The sequence below is a fragment of the Diuraphis noxia genome, unplaced genomic scaffold (genome assembly GCF_037042655.1).
Source record: "Diuraphis noxia isolate RWA-SAM2 unplaced genomic scaffold, SU_Dnox_SAM2 contig0001, whole genome shotgun sequence".
Taxonomy (NCBI): domain Eukaryota; kingdom Metazoa; phylum Arthropoda; class Insecta; order Hemiptera; family Aphididae; genus Diuraphis; species Diuraphis noxia.
Genome location: NW_028301711.1, coordinates 83,991,744 through 84,010,471, shown reverse-complemented (window position 1 = coordinate 84,010,471; position 18,728 = coordinate 83,991,744). Strand labels below are relative to the sequence as shown.

The 18,728-nt window shown below is 30.0% G+C and overlaps 1 protein-coding gene and 2 pseudogenes across 1 annotated transcript; 1 reads left to right on the top strand and 2 right to left on the bottom strand.

Moving 5' to 3' along the window:
• The first annotated feature begins 3,073 nt into the window (after nt 1–3,073).
• On the top strand, nt 3,074–5,881 carry LOC149062160 (uncharacterized; annotated as a pseudogene).
• A 1,212-nt stretch (nt 5,882–7,093) lies between these two features.
• On the bottom strand, nt 7,094–7,788 carry LOC149062159 (uncharacterized; annotated as a pseudogene).
• Nucleotides 7,789–13,349: 5,561 nt separating this feature from the next.
• LOC149062158 (uncharacterized) lies at nt 13,350–16,779 on the bottom strand. Its single transcript, XM_089215239.1, has 7 exons — nt 16,684–16,779; nt 15,873–16,201; nt 15,606–15,802; nt 15,265–15,514; nt 15,043–15,203; nt 13,536–14,592; nt 13,350–13,458 (listed from the first exon to the last, which is right to left on the bottom strand). Exons 1-7 carry the CDS (start codon nt 16,777–16,779, stop codon nt 13,350–13,352), a joined length of 2,199 nt encoding a protein of 732 aa, XP_089071365.1.
• Nucleotides 16,780–18,728: the final 1,949 nt, after the last annotated feature.

Genomic DNA, 18,728 nt, shown 5'->3' with positions numbered 1-18,728 from the left:
TAGGAATATATGAAAAAAGACACAATGAAGAACTGTATAACCTGTATGAAAAACCAAATATACTCACATATTTAAGATGTAAACGCCTAGAGTGGTTAGGACATGTATGGAGATTTATTAAAGAATGTTCTGATACGAAAAATAAATAAAAAAACGTCCACTTGGAAGACCAAGAACAAGATGGAAAGACACAGTGGAAAAGGATATGAGACTAATAGATGAGGATGCAACGTTAGACTGGACTTTGAACAGAGAAAAATGGAGAGGCTTACTAATGGCAGCGCAGGTCCTTAATGGACCGTTAAGCTGTTGATGATGATGATGAATCTACAACATTTATATACTTTCTTTTCTGCTTCAACTCATATCAGCTCTAAATCTAAAACATTGAAAATGATGCTTGTCTCAGCTATAATGAATCTTGGAGTGAAATAATGCTCTGTCAGAAATAGAAAAAGAAAATAGTGAAACACTAGAAACTCGATGTGAAGCAGCTGGGTTACGTCATAACTTTGAATACTTGGAAACTAAAATTATGGCAATTTTATTTTTGAAAATTAACTTAAAACAGTATACCCGAATGAAGAAATTGTTTTAAGAATTTTTGTTTGTACACCTGCAACTAATTGTTCGGCCGAAAGATCGTTATCATGCCTCAAAAGGATTAAAAATTATCAAAGATCGACAATGAGCCAGCAAAGATTAAATGCTTTAGCAATATTGTGTATTGAAAATCAAATTACAACTGAAATGGATTATGAAGACATCATAAAAGCCTTTGCGGAACAAAAAAGCAGAAGAAAATTAATTCTATAATATTTGATTTTAGGTATTTTAATAAAAAAAAATGTTTTCACAAATATTTGTAACACTTAAAAAAAAGTTAATGATTTAATAAATTTAAAGGTTTTTTATACGATTTTGCTATTGATATTATTGATGTTACTATGATTATATTTATATATGTTGATTTTTTACTTTCCATTGTTATGGAACTGTACAAGAATCGTATTGACAAGTAAAAAAAACTATTAGGCCTACATAAGTATGTATTTTTTTAAACTTATTTGTTTTAAATCAGTTGCGTTTTGCACACCGAACAAGCAACACGTATGTTTCGCTTTCACAGTTCGCGAGATAGTGCTGACTAAGTTATTACAATTTTTTTTTTGTTAATGTTTACAATGCAAACCACGGCCTGTCGGACGGATGGTAAGTTTTTATAAACAAATATTTTTTTTAAGTGGGTCACACTAAAACTGACCGAATTGCAAAATGTATGCAAATATGGAGGTCGATTCAAATCTGCCGCATAATATAACAGTTGATGCTAGTATTTGGACACAAATACAAAACGACAATGCGACCTTGAAACAAATGGTAGCGGAATTGCGATTAAACAATGAGAAATTACAACTTCAGATTTCTGAAATGAACGCTGGGAGCTCCAAAGAAATTTTGAGCTCGCCAAAAAAAATAATCAAAGTGACGAAAGAAGTAGCGAAAACTTCTGTAAAAATCCATAAACCACCTCCAATAACAGTATGTGGTGTAAACGATTTTAAAAAATTAATGATTAATTTAAAACTCGAAGAAGCTGAAGGACATGAGCAACAAATGAAAACTTTGGCTAATGGTGAAATTAAGATACTAACAGGCGACGAACACCAGTTTCGACGAACTATAAAATATTAGAAGAGCAAAAAGTTGAGTATCATAGATACCAACTTAAAACTGAAAAAAAGTTTCGGGTGGTAAATCGTGGATTACATCCTGAAACTGATCTCTGTGATATTAAAAACGAATTATCCGAGCTAGGACATTTTGTACATACTGTCACGAACATTCAAATAAAAAAAAAAAGTCGACCCTAACAACAAGTTTAGTGATCGAACTATTGTAAGACTTCCATTATTCTTCGTGGATTTGGAACCACAAGCAAACAACAAAGATATTTATGATATTAAAAACTTGTGTTATCATATAATAAAAGTAGAACCCCCAAGGAAAAAAAGGTCACACTAAAAACTACTGTTTCAAAACACCAAATTGTGTAAAATGTAGTGAAGGACATACTTCACTAAATTGCCCTAAGTCTAAGAAATCAAAGGCGAAATGCGCAAACTGTGGTGAAGCACATACTGCAAATTGGAAAGGATGCATCACTTATAAAAATGCAATAGAAAAAGCTCACCCTAAAAAAACTACAGCAGTACAAAGAATACAACAGAAACCTGCGAAACCAGTCACTCAAGAAGTTTCTTTTGCACAGATGGCTAGTTCTTCAAACAAAAATCAAAAGGGTCCACTGATTAAAACCCATACACAACAAAACCAAAATGTACCGTCGCTATCTGACGTTATGTCAGCATTAACAAAATTAAATGAGAGATTGGACAGGCTTGAAGATAGCCAGCCGAAAACCAAAGCGCAAAAGAAAAAGAAATGAGTAGAACGCTTCGAATCATAACATGGAACGCTAATGGGCTTGTATAACGAAAACAAGAACTTGAACATCTTATGAATAACGAAAAAATTGATATAGCTTTAATTTCAGAAACCCACTTCACAACGTGGACCACTCTAAAATTACATGGCTATCGAATATATACAACAGAACATCCAAGCAATCGTGCTCATGGAGGAACTGCAGTAATAATAAAAGAAACAATTAAACATTATGAACTTGATAAACATCCTCAAGAATATTTACAGGCAACTAGTGTCCATATCAATGACGGCAACAATGATCTAACTATCTCTGCAATTTATTGTCCACCAAGACATAAAGTAGATGACAAAAAATTCATTGAATTCTTCCAGACACTCGGTAGCAGATTCATTGCTGGAGGAGATTATAATGCCAAACACACATTTTGGGGATCGAGATTGATTACCACCAAAGGGCGGGAATTGTTCAAATCAGCAAATCGTCGCTGATACTGCAACAAGACGTATCTCAAAATTTGACAAAATGAGATTATTGTTGATATTGGTAGATAAACACCGTCCGGAAATATTTTATTTCAGACTTTTTTTGCTTAGTCAACTGGTTAGACTGTAAATCACAAAAATGATAACATAACTTATATCAAACGTTGGTCATAACACAGCGTATCTCATTAAAATCACATTGAAAAACGCTGTTCCTGCCAGGTGTCTCAATAAAGTAAGTTTATTTTTTGATTTTTCTTAGATATTGCTATGAAATGGCATATTTTCTATATTTGGTTATTATATTATAATAATACAGAACGAATTTATGCTAAAACATATATAATATACAGAATTATGTTAAGTAGTTTGACTCTTTAAAATACTATTTATTTCACTTGAGATAGGCAGTGTTCATAAAACCATTATATTGATATAGGTGTTGTTATTTATTATGTTTATATTTTTGTTGAATTCAAAGTTAGATTGTTTTACATTACAAAATATAAATTAATAATGTTGTATATTATTTTTATTCTTTTAAATCTACTTATTGTCTATACCTATTACTTATACAATTATCTTTTCTTTTTACTCTTTAGGTAAAACTGTGTAATTTTGCTCTTATAATAATGGAATCAGATACAGCTGATAGTGATACAGATGTTAGTTGCTACTCATATTCAGTTGATGAATTATATGAAGCTGTAGAAAATAGTTCAAAATTAGTAATCAGGCAAACTACTGTTAAAAAAACAATATCAAAACCAGCGTCCTTAAATTTAAATGAATTAAATGAATTAGACTGTTATGTGCTCAATGACTGTAATTCAGAAATTAATATTGATAATATTGAAATATTTGAATTCAATGAAACTATGTTAAATAATGATAATATGAAAATAATTCCCAATTATGAAAATGAAACAGAAAGTGTAACAAATCATAACATTATAGCTGATATTATACAAGATGATGACACCAATAAGTCTTCTTTAGAGCATAATAATAATAATATTATACAAAATAATAAGGATATTAACGTTAGTGTTGAAGAAAATGATACCATTTCCCAAAACATTGGAAGAAAACGTAGTAAAAAAGCCAATTCAGAAGCCTGGAGTAGAAATGATGCAAAATATAAAAGAATGCGAGGAGAAGCCTATTTAGGATATAGAAGGAAGGAAAAACAAAGCACCTTAAATATATTGCATGACACACCGAGAGAAGAAAGACAAATGGGCCCACCATGTCAATCAAAAATATGTAAACAATGGAAAACAAGATTTTGTTCAGAAATAAAATGTGATGATCGTTTAAAAATATTTAATCATTTCTGGAAAGATCTGGTATGTTGGAAAGAAAAACAAATTTACATTTTATCTTTAATTGAATTAGTAGAACCTAAACAAAGAACAACTAAAAGTTTAACTTCCCGAAGAAGTGGTACATATTTTTACTACTTAAAAGTTGGTAATAGTAAATTTTGTGTATGCCGTATTATGTTTTTAAATACATTTGGATTAAAAGAGTCAACTATTAGATATTGGTTACAAAAAGATTCACTGTCTGAAAACATTTTACCAAGAAACGTCAGAGAAGATTTGGGAATAGTTGATGAAGAAATTGAATGTGAAATGGAAACAGAAAATGATGTATCAATTGGGCACAAAAGAGGAAATTCAAGACGAGCAAAAAAATATAAGAACGAATACTTAGAACATTTTTTTATCAAACTTCCTAAACTTCCATCCCATTATTGTAGGAAGTCTACTAGGAAACTGTACCTGCAAACAGACATTACTTCAATTGCTCACCTTTACAATATTTACTGTGATGCATGTAAAATTGATAATGAAGAACCACTAAGTAGAAAGAAGTTTGTTAATGTTTACAATGATAAAAATCTCTCAATATATATGCCAAAGAAAGATCAATGTGATAAATGCTGTGAATATAAAGTTAATAATGTATCTGAAGAAGAATATCAAAAACACATTGCACGAAAAAATCAAGCCAGGGAGGAAAAAAACAGAGATAAAATATCTGCTGAATCTGGTGAATGTCACACATTTACATGTGATCTAATGGCTGTACAATTATTACCTTATTGTCAAGCCAGTGCATTATATTATAAAATGAAACTGGCTGTTCACAATTATACCATCTATAACTTAAGTACTCACGAAGCAATTTGTTATTGGTTTGATGAGAGCCAATGTGATCTTGTGGCATCAGTCTTTGCATCATGTCTCGTGGATACAATCGAAAAAACATTGAACACATCATTAAAACCAGTAATAATTTATACTGATGGCTGCACGGCTCAAAACCGAAATAGTGTTCTATCCAATGTTTTATTGCATCTTAGCATTAAGTATAACATAGACATCACTCAAAAGTACTTAGAAAAAGGCCATACTCAAATGGAATGCGATAGCGTGCACAGTGTTATAGAGAGGAAAATGAAAAAGACAGATCATTATTTACCGAGTCAACTATGTAATCTGGCAACTGAGGCCAGAAGATATCCATTTCCATACAAAAATCAATTGTTAGAATTTTCTTTTTTTCCCGATTATAGCATCAAAAACTTAATGATTTACGATTCAATAAGACCAGGAAAAAAATCTTTTGACCCAGTTGTAACAGACATAAGGGTTCTCAAATACTGTGCCAAAGGAGTCATTTTATACAAAATCAACTACAATGACGATTTTACAGAGATGCCTAGAAGACCAAATAAAATTGATATGCAAAATGTATGTTCATTTCCTAAGCTATATGAGTCACAAAAAAAAATTTCACTAGATAAATGGAATGATTTACAGTCTTTAAAGTCTATAATCCCTTTTGACTGCCATGGCTTTTATGATTCCTTGCCTCATATGGACGAAAGTGTACGAAAACTAAAAAAAACACAAACCAAGAATTAAGACTGATGGATAACTGAAGACTGACTAATAATTGAAGACTGTTTTGATTATTTAATAATATTATGTTATTTTCTTATTGTTATACAAAACGATAAGTTGTTTTTTTATTATAATTTATGGATAAGACTACAAGTTATGTTAATTATTTTTTAATTTCTAATTTTTATGATTCATTTTACATTTTTATACTTACAAAGTTACGTTGATTGAAAAAGACAATAAGTTATGTTAATTATTTTTAATTTCTAATTTTTATGATTCATGTTAAATTGTTATACAAAAAAGAAAGTATATTGATTTTTATTATAATTTATGGAAAAGACTACTCGTTATGTTAATTATTTTTTAATTTCTAATTGTTATAATTAATTTTACATTTTTATACTTAACAGCAAAGTTTGTTAACTATCAATTATGTTTATTCTTTTTTTAATTATTATAATAAAAGTATTTGAGTTCTTTAAAATATGTTGTTATATTATTTTTTCTATAGTTAAATTATTTAAATCATTCTTTATAATTCATAATGTGTGGTAAGGAAAGAAAATACATTTAAGTAATAATTAAAAATATCATCTCGCCATGAATAATATAAATAATAGTGGATAAATAAAAAATAAAAATTAATTATTAAGTTAATATTAACACAGCCTATCTCAATATGATTATCCCTAACTAAACGTATCTCATGTAAAACTTTATATTTACACACAATTTGAATTATTTCATTAATGAAAAACTGAAATTATTTATCTTGTTGACAGTTTCGAACATACCGTAATTCAAAAAAGACGGCTACGGCATCGAAAAAATAATTTTTGCCCGCGCTGGGAGGAGAATGTATTAGCATGCTATTTCTTTTCGGAATTTTTTTATCCAATATGTTGACTAGAGTTTGCAAAAATCGACAAATAAGACCCTCGTTGTTTTTAAATTGATACATCAATAACTCGGAAACTATTGAAACGGATTTATCGATGTCGTAATAAATAGTTCCAGGCCCTCTAGCGTACGCGTTAAAATACGGTTATACGTTATGTTTATTATAATATTCAACGAATTCATTAATACTCCAGTCCCGTATAATAACGCACCAATTTCTAAGAGCTACTTTACATTTTTTGTCTTCTTCTAATATAGTATTTAATCGACTATTCAAATAAAATTATTTGATGTTCGCAAAAGCGTCGGGCAGACAACAAGGATACTGGTACAGCAAATTTTTAGCGACGTTGGGTACATGCATACTGATTTGATATTGGAACTTCCATCTTCGTATCCGAGTTCTTCATCAACGGGTGAGTGGTTCGCATTGCCGTCTTGATGTCGGCAGACGTGAACGCAATGAACATGGTCGCCATGGGCTGTGACGATGACTGGGAGCTTTGGAGGGAACTGTCGCAACATAGTTTGTAGCTCTTTAGAAACTTTATCAACTCCGTTAGGTCCACAGGGCACTATAACGTCGCTGATGTATCGATCATTGCCTCGAAAATCGATGTCACAAAGCCGATCGAAAACTCTTCGAAGCAAGTGCTAATAAATGGGTGAGCCACGAGCAACATGGCCTTGATTCTCTCCTTCATAGGAATATCCTCCATATTGCATTCCTCCAGTCTCTCGTCGCGTGCCAGGTTCGTAGTCATCCATTTCTTCGGGTATCAAAACTATCCATACTGAAATGTGATATTGCGTGCCCACATTCAGTTTGAAATCCGTCAGAAGTTGAGTGACGTGAACCAAATTGTCCACACTCAACTTCTGTCTCCATGGCTGTCCGAATCTGTAAAAGTGGAATGTTGGTGAACGCTGTTGACGTCGTCTTGGCCTTCTTCGTCGGTACAACAGGTTTCTTCGCCTTCCTCTTCTTGCATGTAGATTCCATTGCCGAACATTCGGCGTTGTCTCCGTCGAACATACTTACAGTCAGCCTGGGTAGGTCTGTATAGTGGTCAACGTTGTACTGAAGATGCATTGAACATTACGCTCTTTTATATGCGTTTTTACTGTTCATACCGGACGCGAGTAATTAATATTAAGTGGAATACTTATAAAAAAAATTAGATAAAATGCATAATATACGTATTTTTATCACCGTATCGTATGCAATTCTAAGAACAGCGTATCATGTTTTTTATAAACGCATAATATTGCAATTTAATGCACAGTCAATAGTGTCGATTTAAGATGATATTTTTATGATATGTTTTTATCATAATATATTTATGATATTTACTTGTCCTTGATGTTTATTAATTAATCGAACACACAATAACGGCTCCACATGGAGCAATTAATTTTACATGGCCAACCGTTTATGACGTCATCGCGCGAAGAAAAGAACTGGGTGCTTGCTCAAATTATTCTATAATTTCGACCACGACGACGACGACGACATACGCGGGTCCTCTCCATTCTGTGTCATTACTTTTGCCGCGGATGTACAGCGGCCGCCCCTATGGGGGCCATCTGCCCGATGTTTAGTACGTTAATGCGTCAAAAGTAATGGCACAGAGAGGAGGGGACCCGCGTATCGTGGATCACGTCCTTTTAAATAATATTTTATAAAATGAAAAGTTAAATAAATAAGTACCTATAATAAATAAAGTTTTATATTTACCTCACTGTAACAGTGAGTCTTTCTTCTGGAGAGAATTGGTACTCGTAAACAAGTTTCTTGTTTGGTCAAAGGTAGTCTAATCAATGATATCTGAATAAATTAATTTTTAATCAATAATATAATAAGCATAGTATATAGTTATACTATATTATATTGGTTTTTAATAATCATATAACTATAATTTAATATTCATATTATGCGTTCGCGATTTTAAATCGCAGCGTTTTTAAAAACTGGAACGCGATCGTACGAATCGCCTGGTGTGTAATCCACTTTACTCTTTACCGCTTTCTCTATACTCTTGTCCCTCATACACGTCGCCGCCGATAAGATACACACAAAAGAAAAAAGGTCTTACAGGTAGCTGGAAACCCTAGATACTATTATTGTTAATTGTTATTGTTATAATAAATAAATTATTATAGTATTACAATATAAAACGTTCATAACAAAATAAATATTATAAAATCACTTTCGTGACTGTGTTGATGAATCCCGGTTTTTCCGTTATGATATTATTTCGCATTGTTTTGTTTGATCGCATCGGGCTCTGATAGTTTGATATCATTGACCTTTTCTTCGCGTTGTATGTTGTGTTGACAATGTTGCTCTGCTCAGTGCTCGCGATCGTTTAATGACAACGTATCATTTGCTTTCGATGATTGAATATGAGCAATAATAATAATTCAATGTATTTTTCAATTACATAATTAAATAAAAAAAAACCGATGAGATAATATTTACTTTCATTTCGAATAGTTCCACTGAAATTAATCTGTAACCTATAAGACTGCCAAAGAAACTACGTTTCTTCCGGGTGTCCCAGGACAACACTCATTTTTTTGTTACGAGGTAACATTGTTTTTCGTTTTTCAAATAAGCAATTTCGTTATTTATTCTTTTTTTGTCTATTCAATTTTTTATGTTGAATTTTAGTACTAAAACCAAAAATAGGTGGGTACAAAAATTTAGAGCACTCAATTGGAAAATCGGAAAAGTTTGAAATTTATGAAAAAGTGTTGGTAAAAAACCCTCAAACAAAATGTCAAAAGTGGTTCCCAGGTAAAATTATAAAAGTACTGAGCGGTTGTAGATATTTGATTATAATAGATAAAATTGTGATAAGGGTGTATATAAAAATAAAATAATATAATATTAAAACCTAGTATGTTGAGTGAAGAAAACTAAATTTTAGTAGTTATTATGGTTATTTTAATATTATATATTTATAAAAATATTCAACGAAAAATCCAGATGTTACACTTAAACGAACATTTTCGAATACGAAATATGTTTCAGTAAAAAAAAATGTACATCTATAATTGATTTTATTCCAAATACCACACCAAATAATATTTCTAGTGAGTTTGTTGTTGAAAGTAATGTAATAGACATAGAAAATGAGAGAACATTTGTAGAAACATCAATAAGAAAATGGTTATGAAACCAAAAGGAAACTGATATTAAATCATTATGTGATAATGATTTAAACATCTCTGTTCGCATGAATGAAAATGATAATAATGATAATGAAGATTCTTATTATACTTGTAATTATATCTGCATTAGTAATTGTGTTGTATGTAACTCTAGGTAGACAGTTAGAAAGGTTGCAGATAAATCTCACGTCAAAGGTAGATCGGTTTTGAGCAAATTATACAGGCACATTATTTCACATAATACTGACTGTACAAAGCAACTTAAGACCACGGTGGGGTCTGACCACCAGTCGAAAAGTGACTTATTATTTTAATTCATCAGATTCTACATCTAATCGTGTAGTTGAAAATAGTTCTATGAATCAACAATTAACAACCAACAACGATTCTACTTAAAACGTGTAACGTCTCTAAGATGTAGGATGAGAATAAATCACAAAACCTTTTAAGTTTAACATTATCTTATTTAATCTCTACATCACAAAACATTAAACAATAAAATGTTTCTTTCACACAATAGTTCTATTCATAAAAACGTGTTCTTGTTTTAACTAATAATGGTACAATTTTGATATTGAGGTTAATCAATAATGCCAACCTTAATACATTACAGATCCTCTTTAACAATTTTAAATAATATATATAAAAAAAAAACAATGTTGATAATATTACTATGTTGTAGTAATAATACATAGAGAAATAATTATTTAAATAATAATAATAAAATAATTAGTTATAATTAAAGAAACACTAAAATATATAAAATAATAATGATACATTATAATATAATATATAAAATAATAATAATTGTTAATAATTTTTTGCGGGTTCGTAAAAACTAAATTTATTTGATTTTCTTTTGTAGCTATGTTTTCAGTTTCACGTTATAAACACCAGCAGTAATCGGCCATCATACTGACATCCCATCGACCTTGATATCGCCTTTCCATCTCTTTGATGTCTTGATGAAAACGTTCACCCTTTTCTTCACTTAATGAACCCAAATTTTCCGGGAAATAGTCAATATGTGCATTTAAAAAGTGCAATTTTATGCTCATATTACAGCCCAATAGTTGTAAATTTTTCATCAAATCGGCTACGATCGATTTATAATCTGGATCTTTCGTATTACCTAAAAACTTCGACACCACGCTTTTAAAACTAGTCCATGCATTTTTTTCTACGGTGGTCATACTATTTTGAAAATCTGTATCTTTCATTAGTATTCTGATTTGTGGCCCATCAAATATACCTTCCTTGAGCTTTGCTTCAGATAATACAGGAAATTTGTCGCACAGATATTTGAAACAATGTCCATTTTTATCAAGGGCCTTTACAAATTGTTTCATTATTCCTAACTTTATGTGCAAAGGAGATAATATAACTTTTTGTGGTTCAATTAAATTATGACGTATTATATTTTTAGTCCCCAGTTCTAAAATCTGTCTTTTTGGCCAATGCTTCACCGTCCAATGTTTCATGCGATTTCTGCTATCCCATTCACATAAAAAACATGGAAACTTAGTATAGCCACCTTGTTGACCTAATAACATTTCCAAAACTTTTAAGTCACCACAAACAATCCACTTATGTAGTGGATATTGAACTTTTTCTAACATTAAATGTAAGTTTTCGTACGTTTCTTTTAAATGTACAGAATGTACAATGGGAATATACGCTAACTGGTTTCCGTTATGAAGTAAAACACCTTTTAGACTTCTTTTAGATGAATCTATAAACAACCTCCCTTCATTCACATCATAATATTTGCCAAAATATTGAATTAATCCAGAAATATTATTACAAAATACAAGTGGTCCTTCCTTTGAAAAAAATTGTTTGAATTCCATTTCACGATTCCTATACCAAGGAAAAGTAGTACCTTTTGCAAGTAAATTTTTTTCTTTGAGTCTCGAACCCAAAATTTCAGCTGCCTCTTTAGTAAGAACTAAAGACTTCACGTACTAAATCATTTAATTCAAATTGATTGAAAAGTTGTGGAGCATCTGTGGTGTCAAGTTGAAAGTCTTCGTCATTATTACTAGAATTGCCAGCGGAATCTATAGAAGTATCGTGGTTTAAAATAGTTTCGAAAGCTTTGGATGGTACAGGCACTGGTAATTCAGGGTCATGTGGTATTGGCCGTATAGCAGAAGGTAAATTTGGGTAAATTATAATCAGATTTATTTTTTTTATTATAACCGGAAATATTAATCATAGAAAAATAGCAATCATCAATATGATTTTTTGGTTCTCGCCAAACCATTGGTACTGCAAAAGGCATTGATAAACGCTTACCTTGTTTCCAATTTCGCAAACTTTCAACACAGGATCGGCAAGCAATATGGGGTGCCCAAGATTTATTTTGATCGCCTAAATGAATACCAAAATATTCTTGGTATACATTTTTAACAAAATTTGTAATGTTATTTCGTTGTTTCATTATAACATATTCAGCACATATATAACAAAATAAATTTGAGTTGTTTTTACAACATCTTCTTTTAATTGGTTTAGACGTCATACTAAAAACAAATTGAAAATCGCACAAATAAACTCTAACTAGGATATTTTATGAAGACTAAAATGAACGTAACTATAGAGAATAAACATAAATTGTGTGAGTTTAAAAATATATTTAATTGAACTACTATAAGATAAGAACTAGGTACTATACGATAAACAATTTAATAAAGATAAGATTAAAATCAGGGCTTGGAACCTTTATGATTTTTTCGGTTTCGGTTCCAATTCGGTTCTTCAAAAAAATAAAAATTCGGTACCGGTTTCGGTTCCGGTTCTTAAAATTACAGAATTAAGGTTTCGGTTCTGGTACCGGTTAATACCGGTATTTAGAGGTTAATTTTTTTTTTCAAAAAGTAAAAAAAACCAAGTATAAACTTAATTCATATACCCATATGCGCAAACTAGGGGGAGGGGGCTACAGCCCCCCCCAAAATCCTATGACATACAATTTTAAAATGCTATATTGTAATGGTCAGCTTGCCTTTAATATATTCAGCCCCCCAAGTCAAAAGTTGAAATTGTGCCTACGCATTTAGGTATAATTATCGAAAATGATAAAATCAAATTATAGTAGGCTTATTGGGTTAAAACTTAAAGGACTTAGTAAGTTTACTATTTTGTTTTAAAAACATCCAAAATAAATTTTAAAAATAGGGTTGACTCATGTTGTAAGAAGTGGAAGTCAGTTAATTGAATAATTTGATACAGTCATGAATCAAACACTCAATGGTCTCTGTAAAAAGTGTTTTCATTTAAATAATACCCTAGCATTTTGTATGATATTCATGTGGCCAAGCCTAACAATACATTTACAATACAAACAGTTATAATGTTATGTACTAATATATTGTATACTAATTAGTAATTACAAATAAAACATAACATAAATTTTTATCATTTTCTTTTCTGTTTTTTAGACAACACAACATTTTGTTGTTCTTGTTCTTGTTCCAGTTCAACTATTCTATCTCTAACTATAAACGAATTTTGAATACTTGTTTTTCTGTAAAAAATGTATTTTACAATATTAAATTACTAGGATATACCAAATGGCAAATACATAAAAATATTTATACATACTCATTTTTATTTTGAAACAGCCTGTTAGTCCTAACCAGTAACTGATCTTCCAAATTTTTAGATGACACACTGGTTCGATAAGGAGACAATATGAATTTGAGTCCAGAAAACAATCTCTCCACACTTACTTGTGTAGAAGGAACGGAATAAATTGTTTTTGCTAATTCAGCAAGCTCTGGGTATGAGGTTTCCATTTGCTTCCAAAACTTCAAAATATCTAATTTATGGCTCAGCCTTTTCTGATCAACGTAATACGATTTAAGAACTGCTTCCATTCTAGTAGCTATGGAACCTTGAGATGGCGAGTTGAAGCTTAAAGAGGACTCATTATCTTTTTCTTGAAGAAAAGTTTCAAGTTCATCTGAATCATCCATTGAAGTCAAATTATTATCATTGCCTTCTATAGTTTGACTTTTCGTAGAACCAACAAACTCAATTTCTTTTTGTTCTAATTCTTTTATATGAACCCAGACATTAATTAAGTGCTCAATAGCAATAGTGGACTGTTCTTGAGTCAACATATTTTTAAAACGGGGATCCAGATATATAGCGGATAATAAAACTTTGTTGTTCATTATATGTTGTTCTCTTATAATTAAACACTGCGCTAAGTTATTTGAAAAATTTGTATTTAATGATTGTGTTTGAATTTTACAAGTTAGCCACGCTCCATAAAAATCTGTTAATGTCAACTGTTCAGATTGCAACTTTTTTGTACATATCTTGGCAGGTAGTAAAGCTTTGCACAAGGCATCTACTTGTTGCCATTCAAAATTACTCATGCACAATTTGTTCAATTTCGAATCATTAGCTGACATGTTTAAAATAAAAGGTTTTAAATATTGTACTCTTTCAAGCATGTCCAAGGTAGAATGCCATCTAGTCAAGCAGTCCAGAACTGGTGACTTTAATTTTTCTTTTTTAATAAGATATAAGTAAGTTTGGTTTCTTAGCTTCTTAACTAAGATTCTCACCTTGTTTAATAGTTTTTCAACAGTACTACCTTTGAGACTATCAATTACTGCTAATTGAAGCGTATGAGCTACACAGCGTATACCTGCAATAAAATGATAAAACATAAAACTATTAATTCTAAATATTCTATAATGGATAAATATTATAAAACAAATATCAATATTCATGTAAACTTATATTTATAACAATCCATTTGCAAATATACCAACTTAGTAAATAGGTATAGGGGAAATGTTCACACAGTATAATAACAAAGAGAAAATAATATGAGCTAAAGCCTCACTATAAAAAAATTTTGTCTAGTCGTGCTTATGCAACATATCACAAGAGATATTAAAATATAATAATATAATTTATTTATTTAATTTAAATATTTTTAAATTAACTAAAATATGTGTTTGTAATTATGTATAAACTATGAATTATATTTAATGAATTATTTGTGAGTTTCAATAACTATAGTTAACATTTAAAAAGTTACTGCTATTATTTTATTTATAGCCTCTGAAGAGTAATCTATTAACAGACTTACCAGTAAAAATCTCACCACCAATATTTTGGGCAACAATATCAGTTAAAATTTTTTCTGTTTTTTCATATTGTTCATCAACATCATCAAAGTTTTCATTTAATAAATCAGATATTTCTCCATCATCAAGACCCGGATTAAAGGTTGACACATTTTCAAGATCACTAAAAAAAATGTATCATATTTTTTATAATTTTGTTCAAAACATATGAGTAAAAGTATTACCTGTTATTATCATTATTGTCATCTGATGTAGAGGTAGTATCACTATCATCATTTATTAACTCATATACAGGTTCATCGACTTCTAATTCTAAGTCATTATTTTTAGAAATCTGTGTTTCACACTCATTTTCAAATAAATCAATAGCTTTAAGCATATTTGCTCCGTTGTCTGATGTAATAGTATATACTTGATTTATGTCAATTTTAAATTTTTTTAAGATATTTAAAATTGTATCTTTCAAATATATACCTAAAAGAAAAAAATGTAAAGCGTTTGAAATTAATTTTGAAAAACTGAAAATAATCCATTACCAACGTCCAAAACTAAATGTATACTTTACCTGTATGTGACTCGGTAAGTTCTATTAAGCCAATCGTCTTCAGTATAATACTATCATCGACAATGTATTGAATGTTTATTCCTAAGAAAGCTCTGTTCAGCCTCGTAACTGCATCTAATTTTAAGCTTATCAGCTTAAAATGTATGTCTTTCATTATTGTTTTTTTTATCTGATCACATTCTTCGTGTAAATATTTTCTATGAAATAAGGACAGAATTTAAAATTATTAGAAGTTAAAAAATATTTACTGAGTTACAATGTTCTTACCTAATGGACTCTGAATTTATAACAACACTATTTTTTACACCATTCAAAACTGGATCCAATATCCTGCGCAGTCCCGAATCATTCAACATACTAAATGGACGCCCATTTACCGTGACAAGTTCAACACAAGCATCTATTATATCTTTCATAGATATTGATACTTGTACGTTTGGTTTTGAAAAGTTAAAAAGTCTATGATGTGCTTCACTTTTCAAATTGGGCTTTAACTTGTTTTTTTGAAGGCTTTTTTCTGATTCTAGTTGTTTGAACTTTTCAAACAAATCAACATGTATACTCAAATGCTTTTTTAAATTAGTCCCATGCTTTCCCTATTAATTTTAAATTTGAATTATTATCAATATAATGTAATGTAGGTAGTAGGTACTATGTAATCAATCAAATAAACAAAATTTTAACATTTAAGATTAAAAAGTACCTACATTTTAACTTTCTAATCAAATGAGTAGCAGTAAGTACAGATTAAATCATTATTTTACTGAGAAAAAAACTATTTCCCAATACAAATTATAAATAAAGCAATAGAAGTATAGAACATTTTTTCAACAAAATATAGGTATTAGGTAGATACTAGATAGGTAGGTACTTTTCAAACTTCAAACAATCATTTTTTTAAATTTAAACGGCCACAACCATCTAAGATGAAATAGATAAAGTATATTATACTATATTATAATATTATATACTTCGATAGTTAAAAGATGAAATTGAAGGTAGTAAGGTAGCATAACCGTATAATGTACTTATGTATTAATGACTACCTACCAAAAAAATGACAAATTAATAAACTTACTTTTACTTTTCCACTGCAGTCTTTACATACAGATAATTTACTGTTTTTATCGTATGAAAAATACTCATAAATTGTCGATTCTGATAAACGACCCATTTCACAGGTTTCAGTTCTCACTTCTCACGTTGTACTGACGTCTGACCGCAACTGCATATACTAGTCAGTAGTCACAAATCACAATTCACAACACAAATAGAAAATTGTATAACTTATGTCAACAATCAACAATTAATTACTAGATAGAAGCAGTCTGTGGCCTGTGCTCAACATTACACTATTACCACATTAATTGATTGGTTGTTACTTTGTTTTGTATGATAGGTACTATGATATGCTATTTTTAGTGGTGGACACTGCCAAATAACGACTATCGAATAATTCGATAGTGTTATTCGAATGGTCAATAAAAATAAAGGTATTCAAAATTCAAATATTCAATTGTACACTTTAATCGATAGCTTATAATAATTAATAAGAATAAACGAACATTGCATATTGCGATATTAAAAATTATTGGTTATCCGCCCATCAGTCCTATTTTACTATTATAAGAAACTGTTAAGAAATTATATTTAATATGTATGTACCTATATACCATTATATAATATTAATATTAGTCCTTGTCGCAATCTGATAACAATTTATACGGGTGTGTATTTTGATCGTTTTAATAATCATTTTATATTTTTAGACATCATTCATCAACTTACATTACAAGAAATTGTATACAAAACTATTTATAAGTTATAAAATATATGGAAATAATCATAACTACATGCTTTACAAACCAACGGGCAAATAACAATATTAATTATATATTTATTTTAGTAAATGCTCATATTTTATTATTTCCTGGAACTGTTAGATTATAGAAATGTACAATTATAATTACCCGTATACCCGTATAAAGTATAACCAAATTTTAAGAATCAACTATTATTTAATAATGTATTGTATTACCTGCCTAAATATATTAAATAATTAAATAAAACTAGAACCGAAAAAAACCGAAATTAACCGAAAAATTCTCTTCCGATTAATATCGGTTCCGGTTCCGGTTTAGGTTCCTAGGAAAATCGAAAAAGGGTTCCGGTAAGGTTCCGGTTCCAATATTTTCAATGGGTTCCGGTTAAAATACCGGTATTTTTAATTTCGGTTCCAAGCCCAGATTAAAATTTCAGTAAAGTAGACGACATTCAGTTTATAATAATAATAATAATTCGACGAATATATCGCACATTATTGTATGACTAATGACTACAGAAGAGACAATATTTATTATTCGAATTGTAGAAAAACTAGACGTGTTAGAGAAAAATTGATTACAGATTTGAATTCAGCGCTTCAAAATCTATAAAATATATAAGTGCAAAAAGTGAAAACAGCAAAGTAGTCGCAGGACGGTGAATTTTATCATTAATATCAAACTTTTTCTCTCTACCCCATCTGTAATTCCTAGCTGCATTTTCTAAATTTTTATCATATTTGATTTTAGTAAAAGGAAGTAACCTATCCAATGAAGTGAACAATGATCTACCCAAATGTAGTTCAGCAGGGCTTACTCCCGTAGCCCCATGTTTAGAACTATAAGATAAATTAAACTTATAAATCGTTACCCTAACAGTAACACCACGTATCTGCAAATTTTCGATTTTAATATTTTGATATCAATCGATTCAGAAGAATTCCGCGTGTTGTTATCTAAAACCATGGTTATAGTAAATTAAATATTAACCTCAAAAAATTGACATTAGTGATAACCCGTATCTGAAAATGTAATGTGACAACACGTATCTACAATATTTACACTGGTAATTCGTACAATTGTACACCACTCTCGAAAAATGTAAAGAATTGGTCTCAAATTTCAGGTAATTATTAACTTAATTATAAATATTATACTATAGTATGTTGTACCAAAGTATTATTGATCTACGAGGGCGGGCTGATAAGTAATGCCTCTTATCTTATGGTTATTTTTAGATGTACGATAAAATTTTCATCTGTTGTCAATATAATACCTAGCTTATGTTTTTGGTTTAGTG

What these genes read in the sequence shown, in the direction of transcription:
- LOC149062158 (XM_089215239.1), bottom strand. Translation starts at nt 16,779, where the DNA reads ATGGGTCGTTTATCAGAATCGACAATTTATGAGTATTTTTCATACGAT. An exon ending in ACTGCAGTGGAAAAGTAAAA is followed by an intron (nt 16,202 to 16,683) that starts GTAAGTTTATTA and finishes TAAAATTAATAG; the next exon opens with GGAAAGCATGGGACTAATTT. An exon ending in ATAAATTCAGAGTCCATTAG is followed by an intron (nt 15,803 to 15,872) that starts GTAAGAACATTG and finishes CTTATTTCATAG; the next exon opens with AAAATATTTACACGAAGAAT.